The sequence below is a fragment of the Salmo salar genome, chromosome 12 (assembly GCF_965601325.2).
Source record: "Salmo salar chromosome 12, fSalSal1, whole genome shotgun sequence".
Taxonomy (NCBI): Eukaryota; Metazoa; Chordata; class Actinopteri; order Salmoniformes; family Salmonidae; genus Salmo; species Salmo salar.
This window is the reverse complement of record NC_138302.1, coordinates 45,802,501-45,825,979: the sequence shown is the minus strand read 5'-3', so window position 1 is coordinate 45,825,979 and position 23,479 is coordinate 45,802,501. Positions and strand designations below refer to the sequence as shown.

Below are 23,479 nucleotides of genomic sequence, written 5' to 3'. Positions count from 1 at the left end.
ACAAGACTCTCGTTAATCTAACCAATCTGTCCGATTTCAAAAAGGCTTTACAACGAAAGCAAAACATTAGATTATGTCAGCAGAGTACCAAGCCAGAAATAATCAGACACCCATTTTTCAAGCCAGCATATAATGTCACCAAAACCCAGAAGACAGCTAAATGCAGCACTCACCTTTGATGATCTTCATCAGATGACAACCCTAGGACATTATGTTATACAATACATGCATGTTTTGTTCAATCAAGTTCATATTTATATCAAAAACCAGCTTTTTACATTAGCATGTGACGTTCAGAACTAGCATACCCCCCGCAAACCTCCGGGGAATTCGCTAACATTTTACTAAATTACTCACGATAAACGTTCACAAAAAGCATAACAATTATTTTAAGAATTATAGATACAGACCTCCTCTATGCACTCGATATGTCCGATTTTAAAATAGCTTTTTGGTGAAAGCACATTTTGCAATATTCTAAGTACATAGCCCAGGCATCACGGGCTCGCTATTTAGACACCCGGCAAGTTTAGCACTCACCATAATCATATTTACTATTATAAAAGTTTGATTACCTTTTGTTGTCTTCGTCAGAATGCACACCCAGAACTGCTACTTCAATAACAAATGTTGGTTTGGTCCAAAATAATCCATCGTTATATCCGAATAGCGGCGTTTTGTTCGTGCGTTCCAGACACTATCCGAAATAGTAAAGAAGTGTCACGCGCATGGCGCAATTCGTGACGATAAAATTCGAAGTATTCCATTACCGTACTTCGAAGCATGTCAACCGCTGTTTAAAATCAATTTTTACGACATTTTTCTCGTAGAAAAGCGATAATATTCCGACAGGGAATCTCCTTTTCGGCAAACAGAGGAAAAATCACAAAGGCGGGGGCGGTCGGGGTCACGAGCATAAGCCCAGTGTCCCTTGATCGGCCACTTGAGAAAGGCGATAATGTGTTTCAGCCTGGGGCTGGAATGACGACATTCTGTTTTTTCCCGGGCTCTGAGCGCCTATGGACGACGTGGGAAGTGTCACGTTAGAGCAGAGATCCTTAGTAAATGATAGAGATGGAAAAGAATTTCAAGAAATGGTCAGACAGGCCACTTCCTGTAAAGGAATCTCTCAGGTTTTGACCTGCCATTTGAGTTCTGTTATACTCACAGACACCATGCAAACAGTTTTAGAAAATGTAGGGTGTTTTCTATCCATTGTGTAATAAGTATATGCATATTCTAGTTACTGGGTAGGAGTGGTAACCAGATTAAATCGGGTATGTTTTTTATCCAGCCGTGTCAATACTGCCCCCTATCCTAAACAGGCTAAAGGCTAGAGCTGCCACTTTCAAGGAGCGGGACTCTAACCCGGAATCTTATAAGAAATCCGGCTATGCCCTCCGATGAACCATCAAACAGGCAAAGCATCAATACAGGGCTAACATCGAGTCGTACTACACAGTCGTACTCTGACGCTCGTCGGATGTGGCAGGGCCAGACTACAGAGGGAAGCACAGCCGAGAGCTGCCCAGTGACAATAGCCTACCGGATGATTTAAACTACTTCAATGCTCGCTTTGAGGCAAATAACCCTGAAACAGGCATGAGAGCACCAGCTGTCCCGGAAGACTGCGGAGAGCGTGATCACACAGCCGCTGTGAGTAAGACCTTTAGACAGGTCAACACTCACAAGGCCGCAGGGCCAGACAGATTACCAGGACATGTACTGCGAGCATGCGCTGACCAACTAGCAATTGTCTTCACTGACATTTTCAACCTCTCCCTGTCCGAGTCTGTAATACCAACATGTTTTAAGCAGACCACCATAGTGCCTGTGCCCAAGAACACTAAGGTAACCTGTCTAAATGACTAACGACCCGTAACACTCACATCTGTAGCCTTAAGTGCTTTGAAAGGCTGGTCATGGCTCACATCAACACCATCATCCCAGAAAACCTAGACCCACTCCAATTTGCATACCGCCCCAACAGATCCACAGATTATGCAGTCTCTATAGCACTCCACACTGCCCTTTCCCACCTGGACAATAGGAACACCTATGTGAGAATGCTATTCATTGATTACAGCTCAGCGTTCAACACCATAGTGCCCTCACAGCGCATCAATAAGCTAAGGACCCTGGGACTAAACACCTCCCTCTGCAACTGGATCCTGGACTTCCTGACGGGCCTGCCCCTAGGTGGTAAGGGTAGGTAACAACACATTCGCCATGCTGATCCTCAACACGGGGGGCCCCTCAGGGGTGTGTGCTCAGCCCCTTCCTGTACTCCCCGTTCACTCATGACCGCACGGCCAGGCATCATTAAATTTGCCGATGACAACAGTGGTAGGCCTGATCACAGACAACGAGACAGCAAATAGGGACAATAGGGAGGAGGTCAGAGACCTGGCTGTGTGGTGCCAGGACAACAACCTCTCCCTCAACGTGATCAAGACAAAGGAGATAATTGTCGACTACAGGAAAGAGGACCGAACACGCAGCCATTCTCATCGACGGGGCTGCAGTGGAGCAGGTTGAGAGCTTCAAGTTCCTTGGTGTCCACATCACCAACAAACTAAAATGGTGCAAGCACACCAGAGAATATGTTACTTGTATACCAGTCCAAACCCCCCCTTTTAAAATGTGACAATATTTGGCATGGGTCCTCAGATCCTCAAATAGTTCTAGAGCTGCACCATCGAGAGCATCCTGACTGGTTGCATCACTGCCTGGTATGGCAACTGCTCGGCCTCCAACCGCAAAGGCACTACAGAGGGTACTGCAAACGGCCCAGTACATCACTTGGGCCAAGCTTCCTGCCATCCAAGACCTCTATACCAGGCGGTGTCAGAGGAAGGCCCTACAAATTGTCAAAGACTCCAGCCACCCTAGTCATAAATAGTTCTCCCTGCTACCAGGCGGCACCGGAGCTCCAAGTCTAGGTCCAAGAGGCTTCCAAACAGCATCTACCCTCAAGCCATAAGACTCCTGAACATCTAGTCAAATGGCTACCCAGACTATTCGCATTGCTGCCCCCACCCCCTCCACACCACTCTCGGTTGTCATCTATGCATAGTCACTTTAACTCTAACTACATGTACATACTACCTCAACTAACCGGTGCACTAACCCCCGCACATTGACTCTGTACCAGCACCCCCCTGTATATGTTGTTATTTTTTACTGCTGCTCTTTAATTGCTTGTTACTTTTCTCTCTTATCAGTATTTTTTGAAACTGCAGTGTTGGTTAGGGGCTCGTAAGTAGGCATTTCACTGTAAGGGCTACACACCTGTTGTATTCGGCGCATGTGACTAATAAAATTGGATTTGAAATCTATAAAATGTTTAAACAAAGCGATTATTATTATTATATAAAAGCCCCTTGGATATTCTCACAGATTTATGATTAACCCTGCTATTAGCAGGACAATATAACTTGGTCATGGCTCCCGAGTGGCGCACAATGGGATTGCCTTGCAGTTCTCCAGCTGTATCCACTGATACAGTTCAAGGCACGAGGGCAGGGGGCATGGGATGGGGCACAGAAGACGGACCTAGGCCATGGGGAAGGGAGGAGGAGGAAGGGTGGACCCCCACCCCACCGGGTAGCACAGGGCAACACTTAAGGGGCATTGCACTAATAATGGCGCTGACTAGGGAAACGTTCCCGCTGTTCTTAGTGCCAGTCTGCACACTCAAACTAAAACAATGTAATTAATAATGGCATCTTTATGCTTTCGTTAATAAAATAATGATAAATATACTCTTTCAAAACGCAGATGTTTATTTAGTTATGGATCCATAACGAATTACTAAGGGAATAAATATCAATGAATTACAGAAATATTGGAACAAAGTTGTCTAATGACGGTAAACAAAATTGTTACTTACTGGAAATTACTCTTTCAAACACACACGGTCACGTTTTACAGCGCCATTGTGGCTATTAGCAGGTAGCTGGACAAGAGACTTGCCTAGGAGGGTAGGGGGAGAATTTCATCATCAAATGTATTTCTTAGTTAGGTTGGCTGTATCACAACCGGCCGTGATTGGTTGCAATTTCAATACAACAAGTATTATTATTATTATTATTATTATGATGGATCACATCCAACCGTGATTGGGAGTCCCATAGGGCGGCACATAATTGGCTCAGCGTTTCTCTCCCTCTAAAAACAGAAAAATGTTTTGGCCTTTACAAATATTATTTTGGCCTTTATTCAGATTACAAATCGCTCACTTTCGTTTTTGAAAACAAAATAACCTCCAAAATATTGTTTAGGTTTATGGCACAGTCATATAGCGGCACCTACATAAAGCTGAGTGACTTACTCATTCATGGCTTTGGATCAAAATAAATAAAAGTACCAACATTCTTTCTGATAGCCTTTAATACATAAAATGTTTTTGATATCCAGATCTGGACACCATGTACAGTATTATAATAGCCCATTATGGGTTATTACCTTTACAAACACCTCTCTGTATATTGATACTTTATGGATGGGGCCTCCCCAGTGGCGCAGCTGTCTAAGTCACCGCATTGCAATGCAAAATGCGTTGCTACAGATACCTGTGTCGGCCGCCACCAGGAGATTATATAGAATCCTCCAATCCTCTATATGTAATTATTGGCGGAGAGTCACGTCATATATTTTGAGAACTGTAGACGACATGAGTCTCACTAGTGTTGAGTAATGCGCTGTTAAAAGTGGTGAAGGTCTTATTTATTTAAAGAGCATATTGAAGTTAGAAGCAATAGGATTTGAAGCAATAGCCTACAACTATTTTAGCACCGTTTTGCGCTACTCTGAGACAAGCATGGGGACTGGTCTTGATAAATCAATTAGATATTTATTTTGACTGAAACTCCTTTTGGGTATTGGTTAGAATACAATTATACAATTGGGGTGTAGAAATATTATGCTCTTAGTGTAACCTTTAGTTAACTAGGCAAGTCAATTAAGAACAAATTCTTATTTACAAGGACAGCCTACTCCTTCCTCCCCGTCTGGGAATTGAACCCCGGTCTCCCGCGTGCCCTCACGACACGGGGATTATTTAGCTAAATAGCCAAGTACTATAGCCTACTCCCGAATGTTATTTACCATTCCATCCTTACGGAAAGCCAGAGGGTTTTTTTGTTTTTCTTGGAATAGAAACACCATAATATTAATCAAATTAATTAAGCAACATTTCTTAAAAATCAGTCCCATATACAGTCGTGGCCAAAAGTTGAGAATGACACAAATATTAATTTTCAAAGTCTGCTGCCTCAGTTTGTATGATGGCAATTTGCATATACTCTAGAATGTTATGAAGAGTGACCAGATGACTTGCAAATAATTACCAAGTCCCTCTTTGCCATGCAAATGAACTGAATCCCCCAAAAACATTTCCACTGTATTTCAGCCCTGCCACAAAAGGACCAGCTGAAATCATGTCAGTGATTCTCTCGTTAACACAGGTGTGAGTGTTGACGAGAACAAGGCTGGAGATCACTCTGTCATGCTGATTGAGTTCGAATAACAGACTGGAAGCTTCAAAAGGAGGGTGGTGCTTGGAATCATTGTTCTTCCTCTGTCAACCATGGTTACCTGCAAGGAAACACGGGCCGTCATCATTGCTTTGCACAAAAAGGGCTTCACAGGCAAGGATATTGCTGCCAGTAAGATTGCACCTAAATCAACCATTTATCGGATCATCAAGAACTTCAAGGAGAGCGGTTCAAATGTTGTGAAGAAGGCTTCAGGGCACCCAAGAAAATCCAGCAAGCACCAGGACCGTCTCCTAAAGTTGATTCAGCTTTGGGATCAGGGCACCGCCAGTACAGAGCTTGCTCATGAATGGCAGCAGGCAGGTGTGAGTGCATCTGCACGCAGTGAGGCGAAGACTTTTGGAGGATGGCCTGGTGTCAAGAAGGGCAGCAAAGAAGACACTTCTCTCCAGGAAAAACATCAGGGACAGACTGATATTCTGCAAAAGGTACAGGGATTGGACTGCTGAGGACTGGGGTGAAGTCAATTTCTCTGATGAATCCCCTTTCTGATTGTTCAGGCATCTGGAAAAAAGCTTGTCCGGAGAAGACAAGGTGAGCGCTAAAATCCGTCCTGTGTCAAGCCAACAGTAAAGCATCCTGAGACCATTCATGTGTGTGGTTGCTTCTCAGCCAAGGGAGTGGGCTCACTCGCAATTTTGCCTAAGAACACAGCCATGAATAATGAATGGTACCAACACATCCTCCGAGAGCAACTTCTCCCAACCATCCAGGAACAGTTTGGTGACGAACAATGCCTTTTCCAGCATGATGGAGCACCTTGCCATAAGGCAAAACTAAGTGGCTCGCAGAACAAAATATCGATATTTTGGGTCCATGGCCAGGAAACGCCCCAGACCTTAATCCCATTGAGAACTTGTGGTCAATCCTCAAGAGGCGGGTGGACAAATGAAAACCCACAAATTTTGACAAACTCCAAGCATTGATTATGTAATAATGGGCTGCCATCAGTCAGGATGTGGCCCAGAAGATAATTGACAGCATGCCAGGTAAGATTGCAGAGGTCTTGAAAAAGAAGGGTCAACACTGCAAATATTGACTCTTTGCATCAACTTCATGTAATTGTCAATAAAAGCCTTTGACACTTATGAAATGCTTGTAATTATACTTCAGTATTCCATAGTAACATCTAACAAAAATATCTAAAGACACTGAAGCAGCAAACTTTGTGGAAATTAATATTTGTGTCATTCTCAAAACTTTTGGCAACGACTGTACTATGTTCTTATAAAAAACAAAAAGGTTATTACATCCACTATTGAAGGCTATCAAATGCTTCTCAAAGATGCATTCTGGAGGTCAAACTAGCATTAATGGTATCAGTAGTTGGCACTTAAATAACGTGAAATAGTATTCTGTTGCCGCAGTACGCTGCAACTTTTAAAGGACGAACCACTAATGCTTTTATTAGGTGCGTTTTTATGGTGAAAATGATCTTCCCCAAACTTGAAACTCACGCACTGCTTATGTACAGTGGGGGGGAAAGTATTTGATTCAGATTTTTTACGTTTGCCCACTGACAAAGAAAGGATCAGTCTATAATTTTAATGGTAGGTTTATTTGAACAGTGAGAGACAGAATAACAACAAAAATATCCAGAAAAACACATGTCAAAAATGTTATAAATTGATTTGCATTTTAATGAGGGAAATAAGTATTTGACCCCCTCTCAATCAGAAAGATTTCTGTCTCCCAGGTGTCTTTTATATAGGTAACGAGCTGAGAATAAGAGCACACTCTTAAAGGGAGTGCTCCTAACCGCAGCTTGTTACCTGTAAAAAAGACACCTGTCCACAGAAGCAATCAATCAATCAGATTCCAAACTTTCCACCATGACCATAGATCTACACAAGGCTGGAATGGGCTACAAGACCATCGCCAAGCAGCTTGGTGAGAAGGTGACAACATTTGGTGCGATTATTCGCAAATGGAAGAAACACAAAAGAACTGTCAATATCCCTCGGCCTGGGGCTCCATGCAAGATCTCACCTCGTGGAGTTGCAATGATCATGAGAATGGTGAGGAATCAGCCCAGAACTACACGGGAGGATCTTGTCAATGATCTCAAGGCAGCTGGGACCATAGTCACCAAGAAAACAATTGGTAACACACTACGCCGTGAAGGACTGAAATCCTGCAGTGGCTGCAAGGTCCCCCTGCTCAAGGATACATATACATGCCCGTCTGAAGTTTGCCAATGAACATCTGAGCAGCTGTAATTGCTGTAAAAGGTGGCTCTACAAAGTAGTGACTTTGAGGGGGGTGAATAGTTATGCACGCTCAAGTTCTGTTTTTTTGTCTTATTTCTTGTTTGTTTCATAATAAAAAATATTTTGTATCTTCAAAGTGGTAGGCATGTCGTGTAAATCAAATGATACAAATCCCCCCCAAAAAACATTTTAATTCCAGGTTGTAAGGCAACAAAATAGGAAAAATGCCAAGGGGGGTGAATACTTTCTCAAGCCACTGTATGTGTGAAATTTGTTTTGATTTAGAAAGGACCCTTATCATGCACCTGTAACAGGGAAACCTCAAACCAGGGGCAGTGGGAAAAAATACATGTCATCTATGCACTTAAATAGCAAATGGAGGAGGCTTTTCATGTCATTCATTTTCATGCCAGCCAGTTTGGCTATACTCCTGTTGTAAATATAAGCAATGTGCTTAATAATAGGAAAATAGAGAAATAGCCTATAGAAAGCTGATGGGATCGTCCTTGTTAGTAGATACCATCACTGTTTTCTCACGCAATTGCATAGCCTATAGAAATGCTGCGCAACATGAGCTCATAGGCTCTCATGAAGTGTTTGATTAGATTTTCGATTACATTTGCATTGATGTCAGAGTGATTAGAGTGACAATAAAGTGCTGAGTACCAGGCAGTTAGCAAGTTTGGTGGGCTACTAATGACCAGCAGCAGCATCAGAGCTTGGAAATGCCTACCGTAATTTCCGGACTATAAGCCGCAACTTTTTTCCCACGCTTTGAACCTCGCGGCTTAAAACAATGACGTGGCTAATATATGGATTTTTCCCGCTTTCAAAATTTTTTCTCTCAAAAAAACACACTCAGTTTTTTGGCGGCATGAAGCTTTCATTAGACCAATGAAATTGCCGAACGGGTTAACCCTTTCACACGTACCATCACACGGGGTGTGATCGTTCTACAGTGGTCCCTGAAGCGTACGATCACACCCCGTGTGATTAGAACACTCATTTAGAACGGCCAGTTTCGAATGACGCAACAATCAGCATTTTAGCTGGCCACACTTTTTTTTTCAGAAACTATTTACACAAACACAGTCCTTACAAAGTTATCTCCAGAATGTGAGCAGTTTATTTTTGGATGCAATGTTCAGATATTCACAGAAGTATATATAGCACAACACAATCCTCCTAACCGGAAAAATGTAGGCTACATTTGTCCTAGCGCTAACTGAGGAAAGATTGACCCAACACAAGCAGTCATATTTTCTAACTCTCGGCTGACTACAATATGAATTAGCTAATAGCAATTACTATGTATAATTAATCACATCATGGGTGAGCTCACCATTGATCGAAATAATTAGGTAAAACACTTTCTAGAAATCGAAAGTTATCCGACGATTAGTTTCAGCGCGCAGCCACGCATTTTTTCCTCACAGAAACCGAAGATAATAAGAGAAGACAAGATGAGTTTGGTCTGTTTATAGTATGCATGTTGAAGGGGTGTGTCATCTACCGTCGTTCACATCCCACCATTCATTTCCGGAAGTCCTCAAAAAATGAGTTAACTCTTACTTACCTCATTTTGTTATAACATCTTTGGTCAAACAGACGATTACGTGAAAACCAGAATGCATTGTATGTCAACAAACATGGCTCCATACACATAGCTGGAATTAGCTTAGCTCATCATAATCAGTACAACCTTCAAAACATTATTTTACACACATACTATGCGTCCATTACAATTTATGCAAAAATCGTAACGCATGATTTATCACGGGTAATTGAAAAAATGTGAATAAAATACTAAATATATCAATAATACCACACAAAACATTTTCTGATAGTGATACAAATGGCACGTGCAGGCAGTCAATCACGGTAACCTCTCACTCCCACTCTGAGCCATTCAGTGTTGTTGTTTATGTAACAATCACATTCTGGAATGGAGAGAACGTTCGAACATCACGTGCATAAAAAAAAACTCACGCTGGGGCGACCAATAGAGATATTTGGAACTCACGCGTGAAAGGGTTTTAAGGTCAAATAACTTTTTTGTGGCCGGCGTGGGTCCTGACAGCGTGGAGCATTGTCAAAAAATCCACTATCATCAACGGGTTTCGAAAGGCTGGACTGCTGCGTGTTGAAGAGGGCTCAGCGGGGGATTTGCCTCCGGATGAAAATGACGAGAGCGACAATGAAAACGATCCAATATCGGATGAAGCAATTCTGAGGCTATTCAACTCCGACACCGAAGGAAGATAGTGACCAATTACTTTCTTGGTAGGCTACTGTTTACTGCAAATGTTGTATTTTTTGTTACAAGCCGTGTTTTGTTAAAGCCTGTGTAAAGTTAATTTGTTTCAATGTACCGGTAGGCACCTGCGGCTTATAGACATGTGCGGCTTATTTATGTTGAAAATATATATTTTTTTTTAATTCAGTGGGTGCGGCTTATATTCAGGTGTGCTCAATAGTCCGGAAATTACGGTAATTACCATGACTAAACGGTCACGTGGAATTTGACTGCCTTCATGACCACCGGTGTGGCGGTAATACAGTCACCACAACAGCACTAGGGTGAACAGGGAGTACAGGAGAGGACTAAGCACACAGCCCTGTGGGGCCCCCGTGTCAAGGGTCAGTGAGGCAGAGGTGAATTAACAGCATTCTCACATAGGTATTCCTCTTAAGTAGGTGGGTGAGGGCTGTGTGGAGTGCAATTGAGATTGCGTCGTCTTTGGATCGGTTGGGGCGGTGTGCAAAATGGAGTAGGTCTAGGGGGTCTGGGATGATGGAGATGATGTGTGCTATAACCAGACTATCAAAGCACTTCATGATTACATATGTGAGTGCTACAGGGTGGTAATTATTGTGGCATGAAGAATTAAGAGTTCTTGGGAAAAGGAATTATGATGGTAATCTTAAAACGTGGGGATCACAGACCGGGAAAAGGAGAGGATTAAATTACTGTGAATAAACCTGCCAGCTGTTCTGCTCTGAGAACGCGTCCTGGAATACCATCAGACCATTGTTTTTATTTACTTTACTGCTCTTTTGCACACCAGTATTTCTACTTGCACATCCTCATCTGCACATCTACAGTTGAAGTTGGAAGTTTACATACACTTAGGTTGGAGTCATTAAAACTCATTTTTCAACCACTTCACAAATTTCTTGTTAACAAACTATAGTTTTGTCAAGTCGGTTAGGACATCTACTTTGCGCATGACACAAGTCATTTTTCCAACAATTGTTTACAGACACATTATTTCACTTATAATTCACTGTATCACAATTCCAGTGGGTCAGAAGTTGACATACACTAAGTTGACTGTGCCTTTAAAAAGCTTGGAAATTCTAGAAAATGATGTCATGGCTTCAGAAGCTTCTGATAGGCTAATTGACATCATTTGAGTCAATTGGAGGTGTACCTGTGGATGTATTTCAAGGCCTACCTTCAAACTCAGTGCCTCTTTGCTTGACATCTTGGGGAAAATCAAAAGAAATCAGCCAAGATTTCAGAAAAAAAACTGTAGCCCTCCACAAGTCTGGTTCATCCTTGGGAGCAATTTCCAAACACCTGAAGGTACCACGTTCATCTGTACAAACAATAGTACGCAAGTATAAACACCATGGGACCACGCAGCCGTCATACCACTCAGGAAGGAGAAACGTTCTGTCTCCTAGAGATGAACGTACTTTGGTGTGAAAAGAGCAAATCAATCCCAGAACAACAGCAAAGGACCTTGTGAAGACGCTGGAGGAAACAGGTACAAAAGTATCTATATCCATAGTAAAACGAGTCCTATATCGACATAACCTGAAAGGCCGCTCAGCAAGGAAGAAGCCACTGCTCAAAACCGCCATAAAAAAGCCAGGCTACGGGTTGCAAATGCACATGGGGTCAAAGATCGTATTCTTTGGAGAACTGTCCTCTGGTCTGATGAAACAAAAATAGAACTGTTTGGCCATCATGACCATTGTTATGTTTGGAGGAAAAAGGGGGATGCTTGCAAGCCGAAGAACACCATCCCAGCCGTGATGCATGGGGATGGCAGCATCATGTTGTGGGGGTCCTTTGCTGCAGGAGGGCCTGGTGTATTTTACAAAATGGATGCCATCATGTGGATGGAAAATCATGTGGATATATTGAAGCAACATCTTAAGACATCAGTCAGGAAGTTAAAGCTTGGTCGCAAATGGGTCTTCCAACTGGACAATGACCCCAAGCATACTTCCAAAGTTGTGGCAAAATGGCTTAAGGACAACAAAGTCAAGGTATTGGAGTGGCCATCACAAAGCCCTGACCTCAATCCTATAGAAAATTTGTGGGCAGAACTGAAAAGGCGTGTGCGAGCAAGGAGGCCTACAAACCTGACTCAGTTACACCAGCTCTGTCAGGAGGAATTGGCCAAAATTCACCCAACTTGTGGGAAGCTTGTGGAAGGCTACCCAAAACGTTTGACCCAAGTTAAACAATTTAAAGGCAATACTACCAAATACTAATTGAGTGTATGGAAACTTCTGACCCACTGGGAATGTGATGAAAGAAATAAAAGCTGAAATAAACCATTCTCGCTACTATTATTCTGACATTAAACATTCTGAAAATAAAGTGGTGATCCTAAGACAGGGAATTTTTACTAGGATTAAATGTCAGGAATTGTGAAAAACTGAGGTGTATGTAAACTTCCGACTTCAACTATCTATCACTTCAGTGTTAATTTGCGAAATTGTAATTACTTCGCTACTATGGCCTATTTATTGCCTTACTTCCTCATGCCATTTGTACACACTGTATATAGACTTTCTTTTTCTATTGTGTTATTGACTGTACGCTTGTTTATTCCATGTGTAACTCTGCGTTGTCGTTTGTGTCGCACTGCTTTGCTTTAACTTGGCCCGGTCGCAGTTGTAAATGAGAAGTTGTTTTCAACTAGCCTACCTGGTTAAATAAAGGTGAAATAAAAATAAAAAGGCCCCTAGGCCTTGACCTGATTAAAGACTTTACTTACATCGGCCTCCGCGAGCAAGTTCACCGAATCTTCTGTGTTGGTGGCAGCCCTCACACCCGGCACAATGATATTGTCAAAGCGTGCATAAAATGCATCGAGTTCGTCTGGTAGTGAGTGATGCATCTTTGGGGAGATCACTGCTGTGTCTTCCTTTGTAATCCGTAATGGACAGTAGCCCCTGCCACATGCAGCGTGCATCGGCGCCTGTGTAACATGACACCTTATTCCTATATTGTCCTTTTGCTCGTTTGATGACTCTGTGGAGGTCATAGCGGTCATACTTATTGTACTTGTTCCTGTCCTCAGCCGTAGCCTCAGGGTTGTTTGTGGTAGCACTATTCTTTAGTTTAGCTCCAACCTCAGTGTTAATCCAGGGCATTTCATTGGGGAAGCAGCGAACCTTAACTGTGAGGACAACATCAAAGATGCATTTCCTTATGAAGCCGGTGACGGAGGTGGTTGGCTTATCGATGTTATCAGCGGCGTCCCGAAACATATTCCAGTCTGTAGCATCATCTCTGATTCTGGAGACCATTTTCCCAGAGCGAGCCAATGGTAATTCCTGTTTGAGCTTCTGCTTGTAAATGTATGGATTTAAGTTTTCCTGCTTGGCAATAGCCTAGTACACTTTGTTAAGTGCCAGGTTGTTATTTTTCTTGTCCTGAGGTGGAATGTATACAACAGTCAAAATAACAGCAGAAATCTCCCTTAGGAGGCAAAAGGGTCAGCATTTGACCATCAGGTATTCCAAGACGAGTGAACAATGGGTCGAGACTTCTACCGCGGTTGAGTCAGCACACCAGTTGTTGTTTATGAAGAGGCAAACCTCCTCCCTCCTCGAATTCCCCAACTCCACTGTCCTGTCGGCACAGTGAATGGAGAATATTTGTCCGAGAGCCATGTTTCAGAAAAGCTGAGAATATTGTAGTTTTGAGAGTCTCAATGCTAGCAAAGCAGCGATCGGAGGTAATCCATTTTATTATCAAGTAGAATGGAGGGAAGAGGTGGTCGGTTTTCCCTTCACCTTTATCTCGCCAGGATCCCCCTTCTCTTGCCTCTAATGTCAGCATTTCCTCTTGGGTAGCCCGAAAAGTTTGTCAGATTTACAGAAAGAGCCCTGGTTGAAGCGAGAATTGAGATAAGTAACTGCCGATCAGCTGTTCAAAAGTTATAGTCAGTTGTAAGAAATGACAACGGATACATTGAGAAAATTAAGTAAAAACAAATAAAATAATCACAAAATAGCAATGTTAGGTCGGAGATCCAGTACGGTGCCATCTTTTCAACTAGTGATGAGGAAAAAATTACTAAGGAGGAGCACCTCAAAGTGTGTCACCATGGCATCCATCAGCTCCTCACAGAAGGGAGGGTTGGCCTCGAAGGAGCCACTGGCCGGTGAGAAGTTCAGGAAGGGCCTTGGAGGAAAAGAGAACATTTTAGAAAAGAGTCAAACTAGAAACCCATAGATTAACAAATTACTAAAAGTAAACGGCCCATGCCTCGGTGGTCTCAAGTTGAGATGAGGTAGACCAGTGTTTCTCAACCCTTTTTTTTGTCAAGGACTGGCATGCTATAGTGTGAGGGACCTTATTTTGAAACAAGCATTGTAAATCTGCACGAATTCGACTCTCTGGGAATGTTCAGCAACATGCCACGAACCGGTACAGGACCCTGGACTGGAAGTTGAGAAACACTGGAGGAGACTACATATAATGATGTATTGTTTGTGATGAGAAGTAAACCTAAACCTACCCCCTAGAGCCAAAGAAGCCGTCGGTGTCAGGGAAAGCCGAGCAGAACTGCTTAAAATAGGAATTGAGCGGCGAGGCGAAACACTCAAAGCTCACCCCAAACTGTTTGTTGAGTACCTCAAAGACAGGCACAGGGAGGGCCCCCTGTAAGCCCATCCCTTCATTCACCCCAGCGCCAAACATCACCTGCACAAAAAAGTGACATCATCAGCACAATAAATGATGACATCAGCACAACAAACATCAGATGTAGCCAGACAGAAAAAATGCAGAGGAAAGAGCAACAAGAAGTTGGAGGGGATGGTGGACTATAAGAGCATTGCCTCCCAACAGAGTCATATCAATGTTAGTACTTAGGCAGTGAAAGAAAAATAGAAATAGTCGTCGTAGAAAAAGGGGGAGGGAGGGAGTCCGATTTACCTGGTATCTCTTAATAAGGCACCATATTCGTGACAGGAACTTTTCGAACCTGGGATCATCGATACAGCTGTATCGGTATAAGAGCTCCTGGATAGACAGGTGAGTAATTAAGCAGAGATGCTAGTCAATTATATCCACCAAACCTTCCAGGATTAATTCCTGGCAGTTTCTCAGACAGTGCAAGTATCAACGCACCTAAAAATGGTATGAGTGTGTGTGTATACTTAACGTCAATGTCATGCACTCATAACCATTGCCATATCCATGAAAACTATAGACACCAACCGAACCGACCACTTCTCGGGACATTTTACTGATATTGATTATTACGATAAATAGAATACATTAGAGAAATGTGAAGTTTGAAATTAAATAATGCTGCTAATATGAGCAATTGCTAACGGGGAAATTTATAGCTACAACGTTCAAAGTAATAGTAGTAGTTTTAAGGGTAATGTAAAAAAGTAACTTGTCATGACGTTGCCCTGTTGGTGGGGTTTATGACCCCCATAAATACCTTTCCCCCTTTTCGCTCTCTACTCTACAGATTGGACTCTTAGAAAGCCCTTTGTTAACATAGAGAGAGAGTCTTGTAACATCAAAAGGATGGGGATTGGAACCATACTTCGGTAATCCAACCAGTTGAAAATATCCGTTGGAACTTAAAGAATAAGATGTCAGATCAATTGTCGTCCGAGACATTATTACTGATGATAGGCGCTTTCATTCAAGCCCAACCCCCTTTCTTTGTGTAACCAGCCATCATATCGGTTCCGTCCGCTAGGGATGTTTTCCTGTATAACATAATTAGTAAGCAATGTATGATCCATCCAGTGTATATGTGATTATTTATGTATTTAGTAAATAAATAATTAAACCAAATGTTGTATTGCTGATTCAACTTGTTAGCCAAGGTTCGTGAAGATAACCAAGAATTTTACAGCGTTCAGATGAGACTGAATAAGGTGACGAATAATAATTGACTGTTATTGATATAAAAGATTACCAGGTCTCTAAGAGTTTATTCGGAAGAAAATAGCTCTAAAAACATTCTTCCGTGGTACCCCAACTTTCTAGTTAATTACATTTACATGATTAGTTTATTCAGGTAATATTAATTAGAGAAATGCTTTTATAAAATATCATGTCATATCACTTAATCCTGCATAGCAAAGACACGACAAACTGATGCACATTAACGTTACACATTTAGCCTTAAACCTTTTTGACCATATTGCCCAGCTCTACCCACTACACAGAACCAATTTCATATAATATAGTCATTACATTCAGGGGCCCAATCAATGACACCCCATTGCGCCAACATATATTGGTACTTATAATACACATAATATCTCTGCTACAACATATTCCTCACCAGCTTGGCGAAGTAGCCGCGGTTGACCTTGACTATCTCTCCCTTGTAGCGTAGGCAGGCGATGTCGTTCTCAAAGTGCAGCTCCACGCGGGGCTGGTTCGGTGAGGGCAGGGCCAGACGGACGGGGTAACAGTACACCAGCCTGTCCTGCACCTCGGCTGCCTCTGGGTCTGAGAAGAAAGGGGGAAAACAAGGGGTAACAGTAAAACAAAAGTAAGAAAAAAAAACAATAGTCCATTGAATGGCTTTAATTTGGAGTAAAATCTAAAATAATTTTGGATATTCAAGTAGCGAAATTTGTTGGGCACAGATATAGAATGACAAGAACATACATTCCCATTCACAGTCAATATATATTTCTGTTTGAGCACCAAAAATAAATAGATTAGGTAGCATTGCCTTAAAATTGTTTAACTTGGGTCAAACATTTCAGGTAGCCTTCCACAAGCTTCCCACAATAAGTTGGGTGAATTTTGGCCCATTCCTCCTGACAGAGCTGGTGGAACTGAGTCAGGTTTGTAGGCCTCCTTGCTCGCACACGCTTTTTCAGTTCTGCCCACAAATTTCCTATAGGATTGAGGTCAGGGCTTTGCGATGGCCACTCCAATACCTTGACTTTGTTGTCCTTAAGCCATTTTGCCACAACTTTGAAAGTATGCTTGGTGTCATTGTCCAGTTGGAAGACCTATTTGCGACCAAGCTTTAACTTCCTGACTGATGTCTTGAGATGTTGCTTCAATATATCCACATATTTTTCCTTCCTCATGTCATCTATTTTTGTGAAGTGCACCAGTCCCTCCTGCAGCAAAGCACCCCCACAACATGATGCTGCCACCCCCATGCTTCACAGTTGGGATGGTGTTCTTCGGCTTGCAAACATCCCCCTTTTTCATCCAAACATAACGATGGTCATTATGGCCAAACAGTTCTATTTTTGTTTCATCAGACCAGAGGACATTTCTCCAAAAAGTAAGATCTTTGTCCCCATGTGCAGTTGCAAACCGTAGTCTGGCTTTTTTATGGCGGTTTTGGAGCAGTGGCTTCTTCCTTGCTGAGCGGCCTTCAGGTTATGTCGATATACAGTGAGGGAAAAAAGTATTTGATCCCCTGCTGATTTTGTACATTTGCCCACTGACAAAGAAATGATCAGTCTATAATTTTAATGGTAGGTTTATTTGAACAGTGAGAGACAGAACAACAACAAAAAAATCCAGAAAAACGCATGTCAAAAATGGATTTGCATTTTAATGAGGGAAATAAGTATTTGACTCCTCTGCAAAACATTACTTGGTGGCAAAACCCTTGTTGGCAATCACAGAGGTCAGACGTTTCTTGTAGTTGGCCACCAGGTTTGCACACATGTCAGGATGGATTTTGTCCCACTCCTCTTTGCAGATCTTCTCCAAGTCAATGTTTCGAGGCTGACATTTGGCAACTCGAACCTTCAGCTCCCTCCACAGATTTTCTATGGGATTAAGGTCTGGAGACTGGCTAGACCACTCCAGGACCTTAATGTGCTTCTTCTTGAGCCACTCCTTTGTTGCCTTGGCCGTGTGTTTTGGGTCATTGTCATGCTGGAATACCCATCCACGACCCCTTTTCAATGCCCTGGCTGAGGGAAGGAGGTTCTCACCCAAGATTGGATGGTACATGGCCCCGTCCATCATCCCTTTGATGCGGTGAAGTTGTCCTGTCCCCTTAGCAGAAAAACACCCCCTTAGCATAATTTTTCCACCTCCATGTTTGACGGTGGGGATGGTGTCTTGGGGTCATAGGCAGCATTCCTCCTCCAAACACGGCGAGTTGAGTTGATGCCAAAGAGCTCCATTTTGGTCTCATCTGACCACAACACTTCCACCCAGTTGTCCTCTGAATCATTCAGATGTTCATTGGCAAACTTCAGACGGACATGTATATGTGCTTTCTTGAGCAGGGGGACCTTGCGGGCGCTGTAGGATTTCAGTCCTTCACGGCGTAGTGTGTTACCAATTGTTTTCTTGGCGACTATGGTCCCAGCTGCCTTGAGATCATTGACAAGATCCCCCCGTGTAGTACTTGGCTGATTCCTCACCGTTCTCATGATCATTGCAACTCCACGAGGTGAGATCTTGCATGGAGCCCCAGGCCGAGGGAGATTGACAGTTCTTTTGTGTTTCTTCCATTTGCGAATAATCGCACCAACTGTTGTCACCTTCTCACCAAGCTGCTTGGCGATGGTCTTGTAGCCCATTCCAGCCTTGTGTAGGTCTACAATGTTGTCCCTGACATCCTTGGAGAGCTCTTTGGTCTTGGCCATGGTGGAGAGTTTGGAATCTGATTGATTGATTGCTTCTGTGGACAGGTGTCTTTTAAACAGGTAACAAGCTGAGATTAGGAGCACTCCCTTCTTACCTCAGCTCGTTACCTGTATAAAAGACACCTGGGAGCCAGAAATCTTTGATTGAGAGGGGGTCAAATTCATTGAAATACAAATCAATTTATAACATTTTTGACATGCGTTTTTCTGGATTTTTTTGTTGTTATTCTGTCTCTCACTGTTCAAATAAACCTACCATTAAAATTATAGACTGATCATTTCTTTGTTATTGGGCAAATGTACAAAATCAGCAGGGGATCAAATACTTTTTCCCCTCACTGTAGGACTTAGTTTTACTGTGGATATAGATACTTTTGTACCTGTTTCCAGCATCTTCACAAGGTCCTTTGCTGTTATTCTGGGATTGATTTGCACTTTTCACACCAAAGTACGTTCATCTCTAGGAGACAGAATGTGTCTCCTTCCTGAGTGGTATGACGGCTGCGTGGTCCCATGGTGTTTATACTTGCGTACTATTGTTTGTACAGATGAACGTGGTACCTTCAGGTGTTTGGAAATTGCTCCCAAGGATGAACCAGACTTGTGGAGGTCTACAGTTTTTTTTTCTGAGGTCTTGGCTGATTTCTTTTCATTTTCCCATGATGTCAAGCAAAAAGGCACTGAGTTTGAAGGTAGGCCTTGAAATTCATGCACAGGTACACCTCCAATTGACTCAAATGATGTCAATTAGTCCATCAGAAGCTTCTAAAGCCTTGACATAATTTTCGGGAATTTTCCAAGCGGTTTAAAAGCACAGTCAACTTCTGACCCACTGGAATTGTGATACAGTGAATTATAAGTGAAATAATCTGCCTGTAAACAATTGTTGGAAAAATTACTTGTGTCATGCACAAAGTAGATGTCCTAACCGACTTGCCAAAACTATAGTTTGTTAACAAGAAATTTGTGGAGTGGTTGAAAAACTAGTTTAAATGACTCTACACCTAAGTGTATGTAAACGACTTCAACTGTATCTAGATACTGTGCCTTCGTCAAGTATTCACACCCCTTGACCTTAAACATTTTATTTTATTCAGCAATCGACACACAATACCCCCATAATGACGAAGCAAAAACAGGTTGACATTTATGCAATTGCAGTTTCCATTGATCATCCTTGAGATGTTTCTACAACTTGGAGTCCACCTGTGGACATGATTTGGAAAGGCACACACCTGTCTATATAAAGGTCCCACCGTTGTAACTTTCTGAAGGCACTGTAAATGTGCTCAGACACGGTACGTTTTAGTTTGAAACAATGCGATTCGGTGCGATGCGATTCAATGCACTAACATTTGTTGCATTAACACATACATTTTCTACACTAAATTTAAATCTGCTGGTGATGGATCTCATGAGTTGGGACTCTGAGCTGGATCTGTCTGAGCTGACTTGTGTGTGGGTGTGTTGTGTCGTGACATTGTGTTTGACTGTTATTTTATCAAAGAATTACAAACCACGTCCTATTATTACGCGATTAAATTAAACATATAACAATTAATGAAATGGTAATCTGGGGGCACCACGGGAAAAGTTATTTAGTATCGAACCCTTTTTCCAATTTTCGAACTAAAATGAAATACCCAAATCTAACTGCCTGTAGCTCAGGACCTGAAGCAAGGATACGCATATTCTTGACACCATTTGAAAGGAAAGGAAAGTTTGTGGAAATGTGAAATGAATGTAGGAGAATATTACACAATAGATCTGGTAAAAGATAATACAAAGAAAAAAACACGTTTTTTTGTGTTTTATTTTTGTGCCTTCATCTTTGAAATGCAAGAGAAAGGCCATAATGCATTATTCCAGCCCAGGCACAATTTAGATTTTGGCCACTAGATGACAGCATTGTATGTGCAAAGTTTTAGACTCATCCAATGAACCATTGCATGTCTTTTAAAAATGTTCTATCAAGACTGCCCAAATGTGCCTAATTGGTTTATTAATAACGTTTCAAGTTCATAACTGTGCACTCTCCTCAAACAATAGCATGGTTTTATTTCACTGTAATACCTACTGTAAATGAGACAGTGCAGTTATATTAACAAGAATTTAAGCTTTCTGCCAATGTCAGATATGTCTATGTCCTGGGAAATGTCCTGAATACTTACAACCTCATGCTAATCGCATTAGCCTACGTTAGCTCAACCGCCCCGCTGGGCACCCACCAATCCTGTAGAGGTTAACTTCTTATGGCTTGGGGGCAGTATTTCAACATCTGGATGAGAAGCGTGCCCAAAGTAAACTGCCTGTTACTCAGGCCCAGAAGCTAGGATATGCATATAATTGGTAGATTTGGATAGAAAACACTCTAAAGTTTACAAAACTGTTAAAATAATGTCTGTGAGTATAACAGAACTGATATGGCAGGCAAAAACCTGAAGAAAATCCATCCAGGAAGTGGGATTGTTTTGATGTGGGTATTTTCAATTGAATGCCTATAGAGTATCTAATGGGTTAGGACCCAGATTGCAGTTCCTATGGCTTCCACTAGATGTCAAGTCTTTAGACATTGTTTCAGGCTTGTTTTCTGAAAAAATGAAGAAGAATGAGACCTTTCTCTCAGTGGACTGTAGAATCATGCAGTGCTGGTGTGCGCATGTGGCCAAGTGCGCGCCCTTCGTTGTTTTTCCTTTCTATTGAATACGCTATTGTCCGGTTGAAATATTATAGATTATTTAGACAATTGACAACCTGAGGATTAATTATAAACATTGTTTGACATGTTACGACGAACTTTACCGGTACTACTAGGATGTATTCATCTGCATGTTTTGACCGCCTTTGAGCCAGTGGATTACTGAACAAAATGCGCCAACAAAACTGAGTTTTTGGGATATAAAGAGGGACTTTATCGAACAAAACAAAAATGTATTGTGTAGCTGGGACTCTTGTGACTGCAACCATATGAAGATCTTCAAAAGGTAAGTGATTCATTTTATCGCCATTGCTGACTTTTTTAATTCCTTTACTTGGTTGTAAAATGTTTGTATGCTTTTGTAAGCGGGGCACTGTCAGATAATCACATGGTATGCTTTCGCTGTAAAGCCTTTTTGAAATCTGACAAAGCGGCTGGATTAAGTTAATCTTTAAGCCGATGTATAACACTTGTATTTTTTCATGTTTATTATGACTATTTCTGCATTTTGAATTTGGCGCTCTGCAATTTCACTGGATGCTGTCGAGGTGGGTCGCTAGCGGAACGCCTGCGCCAGAAAGGTTAAAGAACAATCATGTCGAATTCATTACTCATTTGTGATGTAACTAAGGACAGTAGAACAACATAATGGTATATGAATGTGTAACATCCAAATGTTGTGGCATTTTTATGATTAAATATGAAACTATTTGTGAGAAGAGGAAATGTGATCTTAGCCTTCTAAATGAGAATGTTTTTTCCATATGAAGTTTATCCAGTCAGTAACCACGCCCACATGAGCAGACATTATGCCAAACATAATGGAACCACCCTTTTTCCAAAGTGTATAAAAGGACCCGTGACGAAATTCACATCAGGCCAGTATACGTGTAGTGCCAGCTGAATATGTTACCAATGGTTTAAAACTACAAGATCAGTACATTGTCGGGTTGCTACGGGCGTGTAAAATGGTTCTAGCTGTACCCTGAATAATTAACCAGTGGGACTAGTACACGGGTGATAAGCCAGATGTGTAAAATGGTTAGACTACATATACCAGCGTGACCGACGGCGTGAGCTGAAAGGTATGAAATGGTTAGAAACTCTTTCTCAAAGAAGACTACACAGGAACATTCAGTCTGCAGCTGTTTAAGTACTTTAGTCTAGTAAACTTGACTGAGAATCACTGGGTGGTACTTTGAAAGATCCATTCGAACGAACACTTCCTGTGGAAGATCCGTCCTAACAGACACTCCAAGACAGAAAAGCTACAGCTATAAAATACATTGTGACCTCTGGGGACAAAAACCAGAGACTTCTGTCGAACTACTCTCCCCAGACGGACCGGCGATTTCAACAGAGCGACAACAAAGACATACAATCGTAAATATGTACATTGCATTTCTAAATCCGAATGAGCGGTTGTTGGGGTGCTAAATATCCATATTTACGATGAGCATATTATTCAAATGTATGCAAGATAGGTGAAGTCCTTTGTCTCTTCTCCCGCTCTTTCTTATATGTCCCTCCCTTTTCATTTTGTACAAGCCACCATATCGGGTTAGTCCACTAGGGACTTTCATTGCATTATGTAGTAATCAATGTGTAAACTATCCTGTTTGTGTGTTTATGTAGTTCTGTGAGTTAGTAAATAAATAATCCAATTTGTATATCGCTGATTCATCATTTATGCTCGGGTTCATGCAGATATCCAAGAATTTTGTGACATTCAGAATGAGACTAAGGTAAATAATAATTAATGAATTGACTGTGACTGATGTAAGAGTTATACATATATCTTTAGAGTTTAGCCGACCAACCATTTACCCACATTATTTGTTTTAGGAATACTGTGTCATTATCCACTTTTGGATGTCGTAGTTTTGGCGGGAGGAATCTCCTTGAAACAAAAAGGTTATTGGGGGGGGGGGGGGTCTGTCGACTATGATCCTCACCCAAGAGGGCAAGTCATGGCAGTGTGTGGGGCACCTATCGGTAGAAAATGGGTAAAAATAAGCATGGTGAAGTTATTAATTACACTTTGGATGGTGTATCAATACACACAGTCACTACAAAGATACAGGCATCCTTCCTAACTCAGTTGCCGGAGAGGAAGGAAACCGCTCAGGGACTTCACCATGGTGACTTAA

At 42.0% G+C, this 23,479-nt stretch overlaps 1 protein-coding gene across 1 annotated transcript in view; it reads right to left on the bottom strand.

The window, feature by feature from the left end:
* Positions 1 to 23,479, bottom strand: part of LOC106565080 (mRNA (2'-O-methyladenosine-N(6)-)-methyltransferase) — a 58,086-nt gene that overhangs the window by 12,908 nt on the left and 21,699 nt on the right. The window contains exons 11-14 of the mRNA XM_014131716.3: positions 16,336 to 16,505; positions 14,958 to 15,044; positions 14,539 to 14,723; positions 14,108 to 14,201 (exon numbers count right to left, since the gene is read on the bottom strand). Coding sequence (XP_013987191.1) covers positions 14,108 to 14,201; positions 14,539 to 14,723; positions 14,958 to 15,044; positions 16,336 to 16,505 — 536 coding nt within the window. The remainder of the gene's footprint in view (positions 1 to 14,107; positions 14,202 to 14,538; positions 14,724 to 14,957; positions 15,045 to 16,335; positions 16,506 to 23,479) is intronic.